This window comes from Polistes fuscatus, unplaced genomic scaffold (assembly GCF_010416935.1).
Source record: "Polistes fuscatus isolate 324 unplaced genomic scaffold, CU_Pfus_HIC Scaffold62, whole genome shotgun sequence".
NCBI classification, from domain to species: domain Eukaryota; kingdom Metazoa; phylum Arthropoda; class Insecta; order Hymenoptera; family Vespidae; genus Polistes; species Polistes fuscatus.
In genome coordinates, this window is record NW_025113143.1 from 92,969 (window position 1) to 108,943 (window position 15,975).

The 15,975-nt window shown below is 40.0% G+C and overlaps 2 protein-coding genes and 1 pseudogene across 2 annotated transcripts; all 3 read right to left on the bottom strand.

The window, feature by feature from the left end:
* Positions 1 to 4,097: 4,097 nt before the first annotated feature.
* Positions 4,098 to 4,760, bottom strand: LOC122523757 (piggyBac transposable element-derived protein 4-like). The gene has a single exon (XM_043645645.1). It carries the CDS (start codon positions 4,758 to 4,760, stop codon positions 4,098 to 4,100), a length of 663 nt encoding a protein of 220 aa, XP_043501580.1.
* A 323-nt stretch (positions 4,761 to 5,083) lies between these two features.
* On the bottom strand, positions 5,084 to 5,740 carry LOC122523758 (piggyBac transposable element-derived protein 1-like). Its single transcript, XM_043645646.1, has 2 exons — positions 5,394 to 5,740; positions 5,084 to 5,279 (listed from the first exon to the last, which is right to left on the bottom strand). The coding sequence occupies exons 1-2, from the start codon at positions 5,738 to 5,740 to the stop codon at positions 5,084 to 5,086; spliced, it is 543 nt and encodes a 180-aa protein (XP_043501581.1).
* Positions 5,741 to 8,955: 3,215 nt separating this feature from the next.
* LOC122523759 lies at positions 8,956 to 9,842 on the bottom strand (annotated as a pseudogene).
* Between the last annotated feature and the right edge of the window lie 6,133 nt (positions 9,843 to 15,975).

Genomic DNA, 15,975 nt, shown 5'->3' on the forward strand with positions numbered 1-15,975 from the left:
GCAGCAGTCACGGCGATTATCCTTGGGGCGGGAGCTTTTGAAGTACCCGGGCGGGAGCACTCTTACTTCCTCCCTCCGCAGTCTTCCCGACCACGTTTGTCCCACGTTGGAGGGGCCCTCTGGTGCCGTTGAAGGCGTTCCATAGCTCCGCCTGAGTTCGCTGCAGATCCTTAACGCTCTTATTCAGCTCCCTCAGCATAGCCATCACACACCTCTCGTTGCCACCAGCTCTCGCATCCTCTAGCCTCTTCTCCAGAGCAGGGGTGGCTTTTCCTCCTGTGGACGGCTCCTGTCTCACCTGACTTGGGGCAGCCATCGTCTTGACTCCTTGGCTCCGTGTTGGAACCTCGCGCTTCTTGAGCTTCTTTCTGAGCCCAGCGATCTCGATCTCCATTTCGCGCATCTTCTCGTCGCGAAGTTTTGCTTCCGTTCTCAGCTGAATGACTGCTTCAGCCCTTGAGAACGGAGTGCCCGACTGCCTATCCAGTCGCTCCTCCACTTCATCGGCAACGATGAGCGTCTCCTTGATGAGACGCTTCATCTTGCCCGAAACTTCTCCTTTAAGGTTGGAGCACCGATCCCACTCGGCCTCCAACCCCCTTAGGTGCACCCTAAGTCTGCCCGGAAGCCTTCCGGCTTCCAGCGTTGACAGCCGCTGGATGTTGCTTCCGCTTCTGTTCGTCGCCTCCGGTTCAACGATAAGGCAGTCGTCCTCCTCCGATGACGGGATGTTACGTCTCAACCTCTTCCTCCTGGTCACAATCAGCAGGTCCGAGTCCGATAGCCGTAGTTCCTCCAGAGCCCTGGCCTCTCGCTGCTACTCCTCTATTTCCGCCTCTCTTCCTGACGCATTAGTCAATCCGCAGGCCAGGTCACCTACCTGCGAACAACTTCCCGAGGCAGTAACCAGAGTCTGGGCCGGGTTGCCTACCGCAGACTCATGACAGTCGTAGGATGACGACGGTGGGTGGCCTGTCCTACCACCACCAAGCACCGCCGTTGTGTGGGTGTCCCTCCCACACGGTCTAGACACTGAGGTTGTACCTTCCATGTTTAATATATATGTTTAGGCACAAGCCCAGTGAGAAAGGAAATGAAAGGAAGGAAATAGAAGGCGGAGAAAAGAATAGAAAAGAGGATATATAGTAAGAATCACAGAGAGGTATAGCCACACAGAGCATGCACACACCATTCATACCCTCCCTTTTAGTCGCCTCTTACGACAAGCAGGGAATACTGTGGGAGTATTCTACTACCCCCTATCCACGGGGGGACCTTGACGCAACCCTGATGCAACCCTTTTTTTTTATTTTCGTTAGAAGGAAAAACCTTCATAGGCCCCTTGGGCCCGGTACCCAGAGGATTGTCAGATTCTTAATGACTAAAAAAACTTTCCTGAAACTAACTATTACCATGCAAAGGGATGGGGGTAGGCGAAACGCACGATATGCACAATCATTCATACCTAAATGCTCCCTCCCTGGTAAACCCGGCCGTAATTTGCTATGCTTTCATTATTTATACTGTAAACACCCATTCACTACTCCTGCATCCATCACACAACTCAATGGTAGAGTTTCCTCCCCTGAGGCGTAAACCACACACATGTCTAGGCGCACTCTACGGTTAGGATCTATCCCTTCCGGAGGCATAATTTACCATAACTGTATACATGAAGTACATTCATTCAATACACTTGCACTTGGCCTGACCATTCATCCCATGATGCACTGACCAGACCCATTAAACACTATTCTACACTCACTCCTTTAGGGAGAAGCGGCGCTCAGGACTCAGCCATTCGCCGCCAAGGCTGCACGAAGTTTCGCCTGGAGGGTCCTTCTAGGAGCAAGTCTCCTCTGCGGCTCCGCATGCAATTCTCTCTCATTCAATTCTCTCTCTCTTTCCTTAAACTCCTCAGAACTCATCAGAAAAGATTTATACAAACTATATGACGAACCTAAGAAGTATCTCAAAAAGGAAAAGGAAGAAGGAACTTGTGTTCACGTCTTTGGTCGCTGCTAGTGAGTACGCGTGTGTCTCGCTCGGTGGTTGGAACGGAAGAGAGCGAATAGCAGCAGTTATTCACGTACGTGCGGTTTTCTTAGTTATTAGTTTAGTCACTACCAGAGGCGAGACGATAAAAGCGTCGAAGACGCCAAGCTTTGGTGTGATGGTAATACCTCCGTTTTATGCGTAGCCACCTTAAGGCCTAATCTCTGAATTATACTAACAAGGACCTCTAGGTCCTGTTCCGCAGCTATTATTGCCTATGATAGGTCCTGCCCCGCTGAATGGAGGGCCGTGTCATTCGCATTGCAGACCACACGGGACCTAACTGGCAGAGGGACTCGAAGGACACCATCATAGGCAATGTTCCAAAGAGTTGGGCCTGGGACCGAGTCCTGCGGTACCTTACACGTCACCTGTCTTTTATACACTCTGCCTTTCGATGAAGAGCTGAAGCAGGTCACGCAGGTAGTCTTTCACTTTATTTAAAAGGTAGGCGGGGAAATCGTTAGCCTCCATGGCACCTATAATTTTCCCCCAGGGGAGTGAATTGAACGCATTACTGATATCAAGGGTTTCTAGTATGTCCACACGCCGATTTTCCGCGCACTTTTGTATATAGTTACCCACATCCAATATAGCCCCAACAGTGGAGCGACCAGCACGGAAACCATACTGCACTGATGTCAGCACGTTTCCAGTATCTATAAATTCGCTCACCCTGGAGACCATGACCCTCTCAAACAACTTCCCTGCCTCATTCAAAAGACATATTGGTCTATACGAGGTCGGCAGGTCGATCCTCACGTCTGTCCTCTTTTTGACCAGCACAAGCTTGGTCCTCTTTCAGGCTTGTAGGAAGATACCCCTTTTCAGGCAAGCCGTGAAATACTCGGCCAGCCCCTTGCTGCAGAGTACTGCTGTCTCCTTCACGACGAATCCTGGGAAACTGTCTGGCCCCGGAGCTCTTCCGCAGCTGATCTTTTTGGCAGCTCTTACGATCTCCTCAGGAGTCCCGAACTTTAATGGGAGCACTCGGAGCCACGGATCGTCTTCACTCAGAAAAGAGTGTCGTGATGATCTAGGCTAATAGAGGAGGATCCAACGCCTCCGTAGATGAAATAACGCGAGCCCTATGCTTGCCCATTACCAACTTATAGGGTCTCGTTCATGGGACCTCGTCAATCGTTGCTATAAAGTCTTTCCAGGCTATAGCCTTAACCTTTCTAATAGCCCAGACCAAGTTTCACTTTTCCTCTCTTCTAGCCTCCAAACACGTTCTGATCCTATCTGGGTCACCGCCCTGTCTGGCCTTTAGGTAGCGCCTTTTAGCCGCAGTTGCCGTAGGTCGCACGGTCGCGATTTCCCGCGTCCACCATGGCACCGCATGTCTCCTGTCCTGGGCGTTCCTAACCCTCGGCATAGACGCATCGCATGCACTAACCAGAGTATCATTAATTCACTTACAAGAGGACCTTACACTGTAACCCCCACAGATCTTAACGAGCTTTGGTATATTAGTAGTATACTTTTAGGGTGTTATCGTGTTAAAGGGTTTTTTCAAAATGCGCAGCCGTTTTTTAAAAAAAAGTTTTAAAGTTATGACTTTTGTTGTATATATGTTTATATTTTTTTAATTTCGACCGTGTATCAAGTGACCCGATAGCGTCAGTAGTAGCGTAAAAGCATTCGAAACAATAAATTTTGTTACATCTCGCGCAATTAACCCCTTCCAGTGCTATTTAGCTCGACGAAACTCGGGCCCAAGCGGTACACATCGACGCGCGCTAAACAGACCACACTGATGTTCGTGTACAGTCGCAATACGAACCGAAATGTAGATGCCCGCGATACCTGTGGTATAGTGAATTTTACGCGATACTGCTGTTGAGGAAGTAAACTCTTACGCTTTTACTTTTATGATATTATAAATTTATTATATTTTGTATATAATATTGTAGGATATGTATAATAGTTTGGTCCTCTGAGAAATATAATAATACTATACCTAAAAGTAAATGGTATATTATTTAAAAGAATTTAATCATAAAACTGTCTGAATATCCAAAAAGGAAATACGTACAATTCTAGAAATCCTCCATTGTATTATACTTCTCAAAACATTTTGGCAGATGTAAAGCCACTTTACATTTGGCGCATTCCCTCTTCGTTTCGCTTCGAATTTTCTTTTTATAGCAGACTTTGCACATCCTTGTTGGATGCTTATTCCGAGGTGTCGGATCTATATTTTTGGGGAAATGAGCCCAATATCGAGCTTGGAGTCGAAGGGGTGTTTCAACTGATGATTTTCCACGCATTTTGTAGTCCGGTAATTTAACAATTTGTAAAATTGTCTCGGCTATATTTACACGGTAATCAACATAAGTCTCCCGTTTTCGACTGTAAATTGTTTTCTGCATAATATAGGTATTAAACAGAGCCATATCTGATATGTAGAAGAACAGCTTTCGGTATCCTTTCAAGGCTTTTCTCATTATTGGGAAACATGCTAACGCTTGATCTTGACGATCAACTCCACCCATACCCTTATTATATTCTACAATACATTTTGGCTTCATTACTTTCTGTAATTGTTTGTTTGATTCCTCGACCATCTCTATAGTTTTGTGTTTTGTGGAGAGCATATAAACGTCGCGCTTGTCCTTCCATCGCAGAGCTATCAAATTATTGCAAGATCTCAACATAAATTCTCCTTTCTTCAAAATATGCTTTTGCAAGTCCTGTTGCATATTTTTTTTGTTCTTGCGTACGGTCCCGATAACGTTTGTCTTTCGCTGGTGTAATTTTAGAAACAGGTTGGGTGAAGAGTACCAGTTATCCAGGAATAAAGTATATCCTTTGTTAATTATAGACTTTGACAACTCTATCGTAACGTTCTCCGACGCACTATCGTTTCGATCAATTTTGTCCTGGCCGGTATATATTTTAAATTGATAACAGAAACCGGTACTTGCCTCGCACAATTTGTAAATTTTTATTCCGAACCGAGCTCTTTTTGACGGATTGAACTGTTTGTACGCTAAACGCCCCTTATACTTCATAAGGGATTCATCTATGCTAACATATTCACTCGATGTGTATGTTTCTTTAAATTTTTGATTCCAAAATTAATTACAGGTCTTATCTTGCGAAGTCGGTCTTTACTATTATCAGTTTCATTATCGGAGAAATGTAAAAATCTCGAAATTTGTCGAAATCTTTTAAAAGGCATCGTTTGCCTAAATATTGGCGTTTCTAATACACCTCTTCTAGTCCAATAAAGTTAAATATTTGATTTCTTTACTTGACCCATTAATATACAGAGTGCATATTAGGCCTTGATTTCGTCTGAAGTGACAGAATACCAAGTGTCGTCGACATACCGTTTTTTACGTTCGTCGTGTAGAGTTTGATCTGCGAAGCGATTTGTTTCCGTAACCAGGATTTCCCAAAACTTATTATCATATGTAATGAAGAATAGGTCTAGTATTCTTGGATTGGCGCTTAAATTATTTAAGACAGACGCTTCTATTCCATGATTTTCGGAATACTTCCAAATTATCGGTGTGTTTGGTACTTCTTGCCAAATCCATGCTTGTCGTGTCGTACTTTCTTCTTCACTACTCTCATCTGTAATCATGCGCCTTACACGCTTTGCGACTGGCATAATTATGTCACTGTCAGAAGATTCGTTATCACTACCTTTATATAACACTTTTGTACCTTGCATTTTGGAGGGTTTTCTTAAATTTTAATAATTGAACTGCTTCGTGAAAGCAACGATACGAATCGTGTCTAACTATCACGAAGTACTGATAGAAACTAGCATTCCGTCACGACCATAACGGGCAAAAAATCAGTCCGCGAGCTCGGCTTCTTATTTATGTTAGGCCCAAGTATCCGGTCGCGACTCTGAATCGCGATACTTATGTTTGGTCCAAGTATCTCGTCGCGAGTCTGACTCGCGATATTTATGTTTGGCCCAAGTATCTCGTCGCGAGTCTGACTCGCGATATTTATGTTTAGCCCAAGTAATTCATCGCGAGTCTGACTCGCGATATGCATGTTTGGGCCAAAATCTTCATCGCGAGTCAGACTCGCTAAAGTACGGGAAGGGGTTAATGAAAGATGACTTGTTACATAAACAACGATTTTTTAAAAGATTTGTTGGAAAACAAACCTGATTACCGTTTAAAAATATTTCTCTTTCATTTGGTTTTAATAATTTCGAAGCGTACCATGCATATCGAATCATTTTATGAAAAAATTTGGATGAAAATTGATGATGGACTATTGATTGTATCTAGATGCAATCTTCACGAGAGTTTATTTCTTGATTTTATTCAATTAAGTATGCACAATTCTGCATACGCTTTATCAAATTTTTAACCTGCCTATAAAAATAAACATCGCAGGGTTGAGCAAGAGGAGTACACTTTGGCGGAATAACCTTGATAGTACAGGTTGGTGACTGATCGTCATCCTGAAATATTTCATCATACAACTCGGGCTTTGTTTCCCCTCCCCAAGAATCTATGATAAGGAGAAACTTTTCATTTCCTACATAAGATTTTAAGCAATCTTTAAGGAAATTAGTATATTATATTGTCGTAAGTTTTCTTGACTTTGACGAAGTTACAACGACATTTGTATATTTTGAAGTGTAATAATCTACTGCTTTTTGGATTCTAGGTCCAAAATGTCCAGTAGCTTCTTGCAGACACACAAATACTTTGGGTATAATTTTCCCAGATAAAGTAATTGCATATTGGGCTGTATAAGAATGCTTTACTTTATTTACATCATTGCTTGTAACGGAAACAAGCTTGCTTCCTTTTTTAGCAAGAGTTCTGTTATAGGCAGATTGATACTGGCATCCTGAAAAAAGGAATGAACATAAGTTATTCAGAACAGGTAAGTGTAAAATTAAAATCGACGATAATTTTAGGATTTTTTGCATTTACATACCTGTTTGATCAGAATTAATTACATAGTCTTTGTTCGGTGAAATTAGGGTAATTGACTGTTTGTATTGCGCGCGAAATCGGTTAGGTAGCGACGGCGTCGTCACCTTAGATTGGTCGGTATTACAACTTAGTTAGGACGGATCATCTTCAAAGATTAGTTTCTCTCCTGGGGGTGAAGTATAAGGGCCTGTGATTTGTCATTAGGCAACTTGTAAGTATAGGAAATCAAAAATAGTCTTAGAGTGAATATGCAGTTCCAGCTCATTTGATGTTTTATACAGAATTCTTGGTACTCATGAGGACATAACCTAGTCAGTTCTTTTATAAAATGATTGTTAGATACTGGTGCAGTATCAATCCTACTAAAAAAGTATTTTAGGTTTTTGATATCCAAATCACGCACCTGCTTCGAGAAAAAAACCTCCTCAGTCCCTACTTTATTCATCCCAACTAGCTTGACAATTGATGAAATTTGTTAAACCTTGAAAGAGTACATAATAAGGATCCTATATGTGAGTATTCAAACAGAGAATAGATATGGGCTTTGTTTATAGGTCTAATCTGCAATAATTCCTCGGCTAACTGCAATTGATCCTCTGATTGGCAGCTGGTAAACATTTTACGCAATTGTTGATTTCTAATATTCTCAGATTTTAACAAGAAGTCTTCTACTCTTGATCTGATCAATGCTTCAGGTAGCTTTGGTCTGCTTATACTTAGGGAAGATGGCTCTAACACCAATTGAAGTAGACTCTGCTTGTCTAATGACCCTCTGTGGAAACGTACTGCTCCTGCAATAAATTGCTTATATCTATCATAGTGATCCCACACAAATCTCAGTAAACTTAAAGATTCACTCAATGTATCCTGGTGACCCGCATATAAGAAATTCGTCAACAACTGCATTGGGAGATAACCAAAATCAGAAGATAGTAATGTGAGAAGCACTAGTCGCTCTTTATTCAAGGGAACTATGGCCCTGAAGAACACATCCCCTAAAAGAGTTAATAGTATTTCCAATAGAGCAAAGCCTGGTCCCAGGAGAGGGTCACTCTCTTGCTCTGCCAAACTTGTTCCTCCATTGACTGCTGTGGTAACAATAGCATTTACACCAGAGTTAATATCACCTGAACCAGCAAAAGCTCTATTAAATGTCTTGATTCCCCCTGGAACTTTTACACCCTCTATATGGTAAGCTCGTTGATAACAAGTGATGTGGCTAGAGTGCCAAGTCTCTTCTAATTTAAGAGCTAACTCAACTTTATCAAAGGCTAATCGAAGATTCGCTTTAATCAGTTTGATTACTTCGGGTGTCTTATCATTTTTGAAAAGTCGAACAAACAAAACTTGGTTATCCCCAGATCCAGTCAATCAGTGATCAAAGTCCATAGTAAACATAACACGTCTTATAACACGGATGGTGATCAGGGTCCATAATTTCTGTAATATACCCTGATTGCCACCTGCATGCATTGTCCACTGGTTGAAGGAACCAGGGAACCCTGGCGGTTAGAATTTGTTAGCAGATATTAACAACCCATCTGTAAATATGTTAGGCATATAACGAAAATGGTGAACATTGAATAGATTGCATAGGACATCCAAAATGTGGACTTGTTGGTAAGATCTAAAAGTGTAATTCCATTGCTCTAAGTCCATATGGAAACAAATCCACACTTGATCTGTAGTTTCTGGCAATGTTGACAAGATATCCATCTTCTGTCGTAGCTGTGCTCCTGAAAGAGTCATGGATTGTTGCTTAAATAGGGGCAAGATCTGCTCTCCAATATTCCTTTCACAGGCTGACGCCATTATTCTACATACAGTCTTCATTGAAATTTGTTATTAATTTCAGTGTTTGTTTCTGAAATATTGCTGCAGATGCCAAGGTATCTTCTATTGTTGCTGCTTTCATTTTTGAAACAAATTTTGTTATTTTTTTTTGACGAATGCCATAGTTTTTTTTAAACTTCGTCACCTAGTAGATTTCCATAGCCTTGAATTCAAGATCCGGAAATTGTCCTGCTGCTGCTAAGACCCATTGTTGTAAATTTCTGGTTGTTTTTAAATTCAATACAACATTCCTGCCAGCAGATCCTGTAGCAGTTTTATCTCTTCCTATATATATTGAAATTATGTATGTATCGTGATTGTGAATCACAGACTTTATAAAATTTGACACCAAATCTCGCACGTTTTTTCGAATAAATTGTATGTAATGTAAACGACTTCTACATGCCATTAGTGATTCATCAATGGAAATGTTTTTATTTGGGACATACATACGAATGAAAGTTTTTTTACAATTTCAATAACTTCTCGAATTTTAGACAATGGGTCATTAGGATTATTTGTACTGGAAAAGTGTAAATTTTGTGAGATAGAAATAAATCGGCTACGGCTCATGACATTCTTAAAATACGGAGTTTCTATACTTTTATCTGTTGACCAATAGCTTTGAATCGTGGGCTTGGAAATTATATATATATATTATATATATAGACTCATTAAAATATTTACAGCAATAAATACTTTTAATTCGTCCCCTTCAAGAGATATAAAGTCTGCGTCGCTTGCACCATACTTATTGGTTTCCGTAATTACTTCTGTAATTAATTCATTGTTAAAAAATAATTCAAAAACCTTTTCTCTCGACAGACCTCGTGTATTTACAGTTGCACCACCTACATTTGTAAAACGATGTTTAATCGGAGTATGATTTTCGGCTTTCCACGCGTACTCTTAATTTATTAAACTATCGCTCTGTTCATTTTCGCTATCAGAACTTGACGAAATCCTCCGGTAACGTCTTCTAGAAAGTCGTACCTCATTACTTGATTCCGAATCAGGATACTCAATATCCATTGGGGAATACTAAATTTTAGATTATATTACAAAATGAGATTGCTTTCCTAACTTGGATTTTCGAATTCAAATAGATTGGCAACACTTACTAATAGTGGCAATTTGGAAGATTTTCACAGAAAAAGTAAAACTTTTTTAGAATGCATTGATGTATTTTAAACTCAAATAACTGGAACGCTCTCACAAATGGTTAAACGTGGTCTGATGCAATTGAAGAATATGTTGCAACTGGTAAGAAAAATCAACGTAGGCTCACGGATTATTCCGCTCTTGGTGATATCTGACAATCGCGACCCGCGGATTATTCCGCGCTTGGTGATAGCTGACTGTCGCGACTCGTGGATTATTCCGCGCTTGGTGATATCTGACAATCGCGACCTGCGGATTATTCCGCGCTTGGTGATAGCTGACTGTCGCGACTCGTAAATTATTCCGCGCTTGGTGATAGCTGACTGTCGCGACCCGCTGATTATTCCGCGCTTGGATGCAAATGGGTTAATAGTATTATACTTATCTAATATAACACCTCCCTTTTTTATTTCCTTTTCCCATTTTAATAAATACTTCCTATTTTTAAGAAAATACATCCGTTCAACTGTAACGTTCGCAGGCTCCACTTGGGATGTGCTTTTGCCATCTTTACTGCTTTAATTTTATAGTGTCACGTCCTAGTGACGATTTGTACTATCCAACGGTTGTGATTTGTCCTCCTGTCATATATACGAAAAATTTTTAAAAATTCTTGTCATTTATATATATTTATTTGGATTTGCGCATAATTACGATACGATTACTGATAATTTACCTCTGTATAACAAATAACCGCACAATAACTTATATTATATTCACTATAAATCCTATTTTGTATTAAGTACTCTTAACCGCACGATAACTTATGTTATATTCACTGTAATCCTATTTTGTATTAGGCACTCTTATGAACGACCATCGATAATTATCATTTTTAACAGTAATAATAAAATATATGTCAATTGTCGTTCATATGAAAACCTGCTTTACCGACACTTATTATTTAACACTCAGATAATATAACAATTACTACTAGCATTTAACTTTATTTAAATGATTGCTGCAAATAACATTATTATATATTTCATCTTTCTTCTAATTAAGATTTCTTCTAATTAGGAATAAACTCCGACAATTATTAATAATTGATAAAACAAATAGTTAGTAACATTTATATAAAGTGGTGAATGCTAGCTTGCACATAAAATTTCTACCGTCGTAATAAGGCGCACGTGCAGTTCCGAGAATTTCTGCCTGATAGTAACTTGACACCTTAGTCGCTACGGAGAATTGGCGGTTGATAGCAACTGATATTTTTCTGAGGCAAATTCCATTCCCAGCTGACGACAGCGGTTTAGCGCTTAATGATAACTAATATTTTCGCACGTGCAAAACTAAAGGATCAGCACATTCTTTTCCCACGGGATGGTAAGGGTCGGTAGTGGAGGAAGCACCTAGCGCGAGTGGGGTACCTCCCACTCGGCCGTACGGGACCCAACGTAGGGAGCTTAGAGACTCCTCTCAGTCAGTCTATTCGGCAATCCTTATACTTATAACACATAAACTCTACTCTTAACATATAAATCTTGAATATTTTGTACTTATAAAATTTTACTAGAAAGTCTCTCTTCCAATACAACAACTTCTCGTTTAAGACAAGTCTTTTTCAAGACAGTCTTCATTATACGTCAGCGAACCTCAACAAAAGAGCAATCTTTTTCAAGATACTCTTCTTTATTATTATTCAGTTAACTTGGAAGACAGACTTTTTCACTAGTTATCGTAAATTATTAACTAATAGTTAATAATTTACTCAACTTATAATTTTACTTAATTGTACAAGTATAATATAAGGGTACGTTCTTGCATCTTTATAATACTACGTTTAGTTTACGTTTGCTTTGTGACACGTCGTTTTCTTTTTAATATTGTGAACATAATTTTGTGTAAACTCAGTGTATAATTTTGAATATTAACTGTTATTTAGAATATATTTTGTTTTACCTAATATCGTGTTTTGTGAATTTGAATTAAACTCCTGTTGGCCAAAATCCTCAATCATATTCAGAGAAGTCAATCCAAATTACTGACGGAACTAACATCTATCAACCATCTTCAACACCTATCAAGCAGCGGCAACGCCAAGGTAAGTAAAAGATTTTACTTATTTTGGGTAAGGGTTCCTCTAGCCCAGATCCCTGATACAGTACCGGCTGAACGGACTGACCAAAAATAGGGCAACATAGTTCTAAACCGTGTAGATTTTCTAAATTTAAAAGAAATTGACCGGGATAAGGAACGCATTTTTGTTTTTTTGTGGGGTTACTCGTTTAAACTGCGGGGACGTCACATGTGAAAAACTGGTGGCAGCGGTGGGATCGCCAAAGCGAGGAACTTTGCTTGTTTGCTTGATTAATTAACACTTCAGAATCATGAGTAACTGATAGATTCAAAATATTAAAATTCTATTATAAAATTTAAACTCTTGAGATAGCCAGGAAGAAGAGTATTTGCCATTTCAACTTTTCGAACGACTAATAGAAATTAATATATATACATATTTAAAATCATACGGATATTAATTTTTCGTTTTAAAAGGAATTTTAATTCATAGTAACATAATAAATTTTAAGTTTAACTTCACAATAATTATACTTAAAAATGGAACCTGAACAGGGACACGTCAGATCTGACACACAATTATCCCTCGAAGACTTAGCAGGTATTGAAGGAGGGATTATGGAAAAAGAGTTTATACTAAATAAAAAAATGGACGAAATCGTACAATACCAAGAGAAACTTTTTAGGATGCAGATCGATTTAAGCAAACAGCGTGAAGAACTAAGATCTCAAAGAAAAGAGATAGAGTTAAGGGCTCGCCAACTCGAACTTAGGGAGAATGAATTACAGGGATCCTTAGGTGCGGACGTTGGTGTGTTTCGTGGCTACAAAAGGGTACCAACGCCGGTAGATCCGTACGTCACACTCTTCCGAACACCTAACATATCACGACCAGACTCTCCACACCCATCCGTGAGACAAAATTTAAATTCAACCAGGGTAGAAACTAATAACGACCAACAAGCAGAAATCGAATATTTAAGACGCGAATTGGAATCTTTAAGGAGAGTTAATCAGAATTCTCCACCCCTACCCGCACCACGAACGGTGAATACATCCTTAAAATTACGGGAAATAGCAGAAGCTGTACCAAAATTCGACGGCAATAATATTCCAGTTTCGAAATTCATAAGAGCCTGTAGAAGGGCATTGGATTCTCTTCCGTCCGACTATACTGACGAAACAGAGACATCATTAACCAGTTTGATCGTATCTAAATTAAGCGGACACGCGTACATAGTGGTAGAAGGTCTTAAATTTACAAGAGTCGAACAATTAATTGAAATACTTAAAGACGCATTCTCGCCTACACACAGTTCCAATTATTTTAGGGGACAACTAGCTACAGAATTTAAAAGATCGGAAGAACACGTCCTAGATTATTTTAGTCGAATTAGGGAGTTAACACAATCGATAATAGAAGAAGAAGCGAAACAAGTCGGTCGTCTTGAAAGGAGAGTGGAAAGAAGAATCGAAGAAGAAGGCCTCGACGCCTTCATTCGCGGGCTACCAGACAATTATCGTACCGCAATACGTTTCGAGAAGCTTACAGATTTCCGTGCAGCTTTGATGAGTGTTTTAAAAATCGACAGGCAATTTAAAGACGATGCAAAAAGAAACGCCTCACCTACATCTAGAAATCGCGTGGCTAATATACGACAAATTAAAGAAAACAGTCTGCGAGCACTGTCACAGGCCGGGTCATAAAAAAGATGACTGTTTTAAAAAGGTGGTATGTAACTACTGTCAAAGACAAGGACACACGGAAGATAGATGTATAAAAAAAAGACAGGATAATTCAAATAAGTCGGGTCGTACCTCCCCAAATCGTCCTACATCCCAAACAAAGACAAGATACAAAAGTCCAAAGAAATGTTCTTATTGTAAAAACTTAGGACACATAATATTTGATTGTCGGAAATTAAAATATCAATTAGACAAACGGAATCCGGGATTATTACAGTAATATGTTCAGAAAGAATTTGCAATGTTTTAATAAAAATTTCTTCGCCAATCAACAACATATATACAACAAAAGTCAAAGCTTTAAAACCCTTTTCCTCAAAAACGACTGCGCATTTTGAAAAATCCCTTTACCACGATAACACCTTAAAAGTATACCACTATTATACCAAAGCTCGTTAAGATCTGTGGGGGTCCCAGTGTAAAGTCCTCTTGTTAGTCAGTTCACGCACGACACTGTCACTGTTTACCGAGCGCGACCACTTACCAGATATGAGAGCTACAGCGAGAATGTCATCGTTCACAGCCCTTGCATCCCACTTAGGGAAGCCACTGTTCCTCGAACGCAAGCTTTGGAAGCCCGTAGCCTCATGACTGTACTCAAATACAACATACAAGTGGTCCGAAAGGGACTCAGCCTCATCCACCCTTCAATCCGATAAGCGGACACCAGCAGCTGGCGAGCCCCAAGTAAGGTTTATAACGCTCGACCCTTGCGGTCGAACGCACGTGAGGCGGCCGGATTTGTCAAACAAGCTGAGGTTTAACCTATTGGCCCATACGCAGAGCAACTCAGCCCTAAGGTTGCTTCTGCCTTCCGGATCTCATCTAGAGGACCGGGCATTAAAATCGCCAGCCACTAGCAATGAAAGGGCAGGGAACATCCTAAGAGCTCTTCGAGCTCATCAAGGAATCTACAAAACATACTAATGCTTTCGCTGGGAGAAAAGTAGACAGAAACTACCACCGAGTCCTCCCCCCACTTGACGACATCAAAGTAGATACCCCTACGCACCAGGCTACAGGGCCTTTCATTTCTATCCACTAACATCGCAAAGAGGGGGGTCCTATCAAGGGACAAGAACCATCTCTTGTCCCCGGGAGGGACCCACCACGGTTCCGAGATGATAGCGACGCTCGCACCTGTCTCTACCATTCGTTGCGCCAGCAAGTCCTGGGCGCGACGAGCGTGATTCAATTTCACTTATGGAAAGACCGATGTCATAATTCTACAAATCACCCTACAAACTGCCTTGTATAGAAGTAAGGTTTCGTCTATGCAAAGTTTTTGGTAAGGCACAAATGCCGCACTGAACGTGTGTGGCAGTATGTCTACTATTCGTTTTATTTTTATTAGGCGGTCGCCAATGCATCCTGGTTCGTGGGAGAAATGTATGATTCTGAGTAGCAGGAAGTAACGATCTCTGGTCATTATTTTCCCAAAAATATCGCTGCGTAGAAAATCGTCTGTGCTCCAGTACTCCTTGAGTGAAAGATTTTTATTTCGTGTCATCAATAACGACGTGGCCAAAAAACAATACAACTCATTTCGTTTCATTGTTTCTTGATTATTCGTATTGTTATTGGTTTGTTGGGCCAAATAATAGTTCGACTCTTCTACAATTATGTCTACTAACTCCTCAGATATAAATAATTGAATATAATCAATGATTTCAGATGACAGGCGTATTTGGTTTGTGATTCCCGGAGTGTTTTGAATTGAATCGATGAATTTTTGGTACAAAGTGATTGTTTGACAATTTTACTTTCAGTTGTGTAATCGGCGGAAAGCTGTTCTGTTAATTGAAACAGGAACTGTTTTCGTTCTATTTGTATTCCGGTCACTTCTTTATAAAGGATCCAAGCATTTATTGCAGCCGAATCTAAAATGTTAAAAATTATTTGGAGGGGCTATCTACGAGATCTAGATTTCATCGTATATTTTCTGGCCATTTGAACTTTCATATCAACTCCAAATTTTGTTTTATTATAAAACTAAATAGAATTTGGTAACATTTTTCTATTACTTTTATCAATTTTAACAAATTTATGCCTGGTACTTAGAACAGTCACTCTTTTGTTTGGTTTGCTTTCATATATTGTAAGGACACAATTTTCTGTTCTATATAGGAAAGTGGAAAAACGAGGCATGTTATCTTTCGATTGTTTGGCTGCTTTTGGTAATTCTCTTTTATTTCCTCTAATAGTTCCAACTAATGTATTTTTTTTGGCCAATAAT

Excerpts from the sequence above, each read along its gene's own strand:
- LOC122523758 (XM_043645646.1), bottom strand. The coding sequence starts at position 5,740 with ATGCAAGGTACAAAAGTGTTATATAAAGGTAGTGATAACGAATCTTCT. Across the intron at positions 5,280-5,393 it reads CACGACGAACGTAAAAAACG|AAGAGGTGTATTAGAAACGC; the intron begins GTATGTCGACGA and ends TTATTGGACTAG.
- LOC122523757 (XM_043645645.1), bottom strand. The coding sequence starts at position 4,760 with ATGCAACAGGACTTGCAAAAGCATATTTTGAAGAAAGGAGAATTTATG.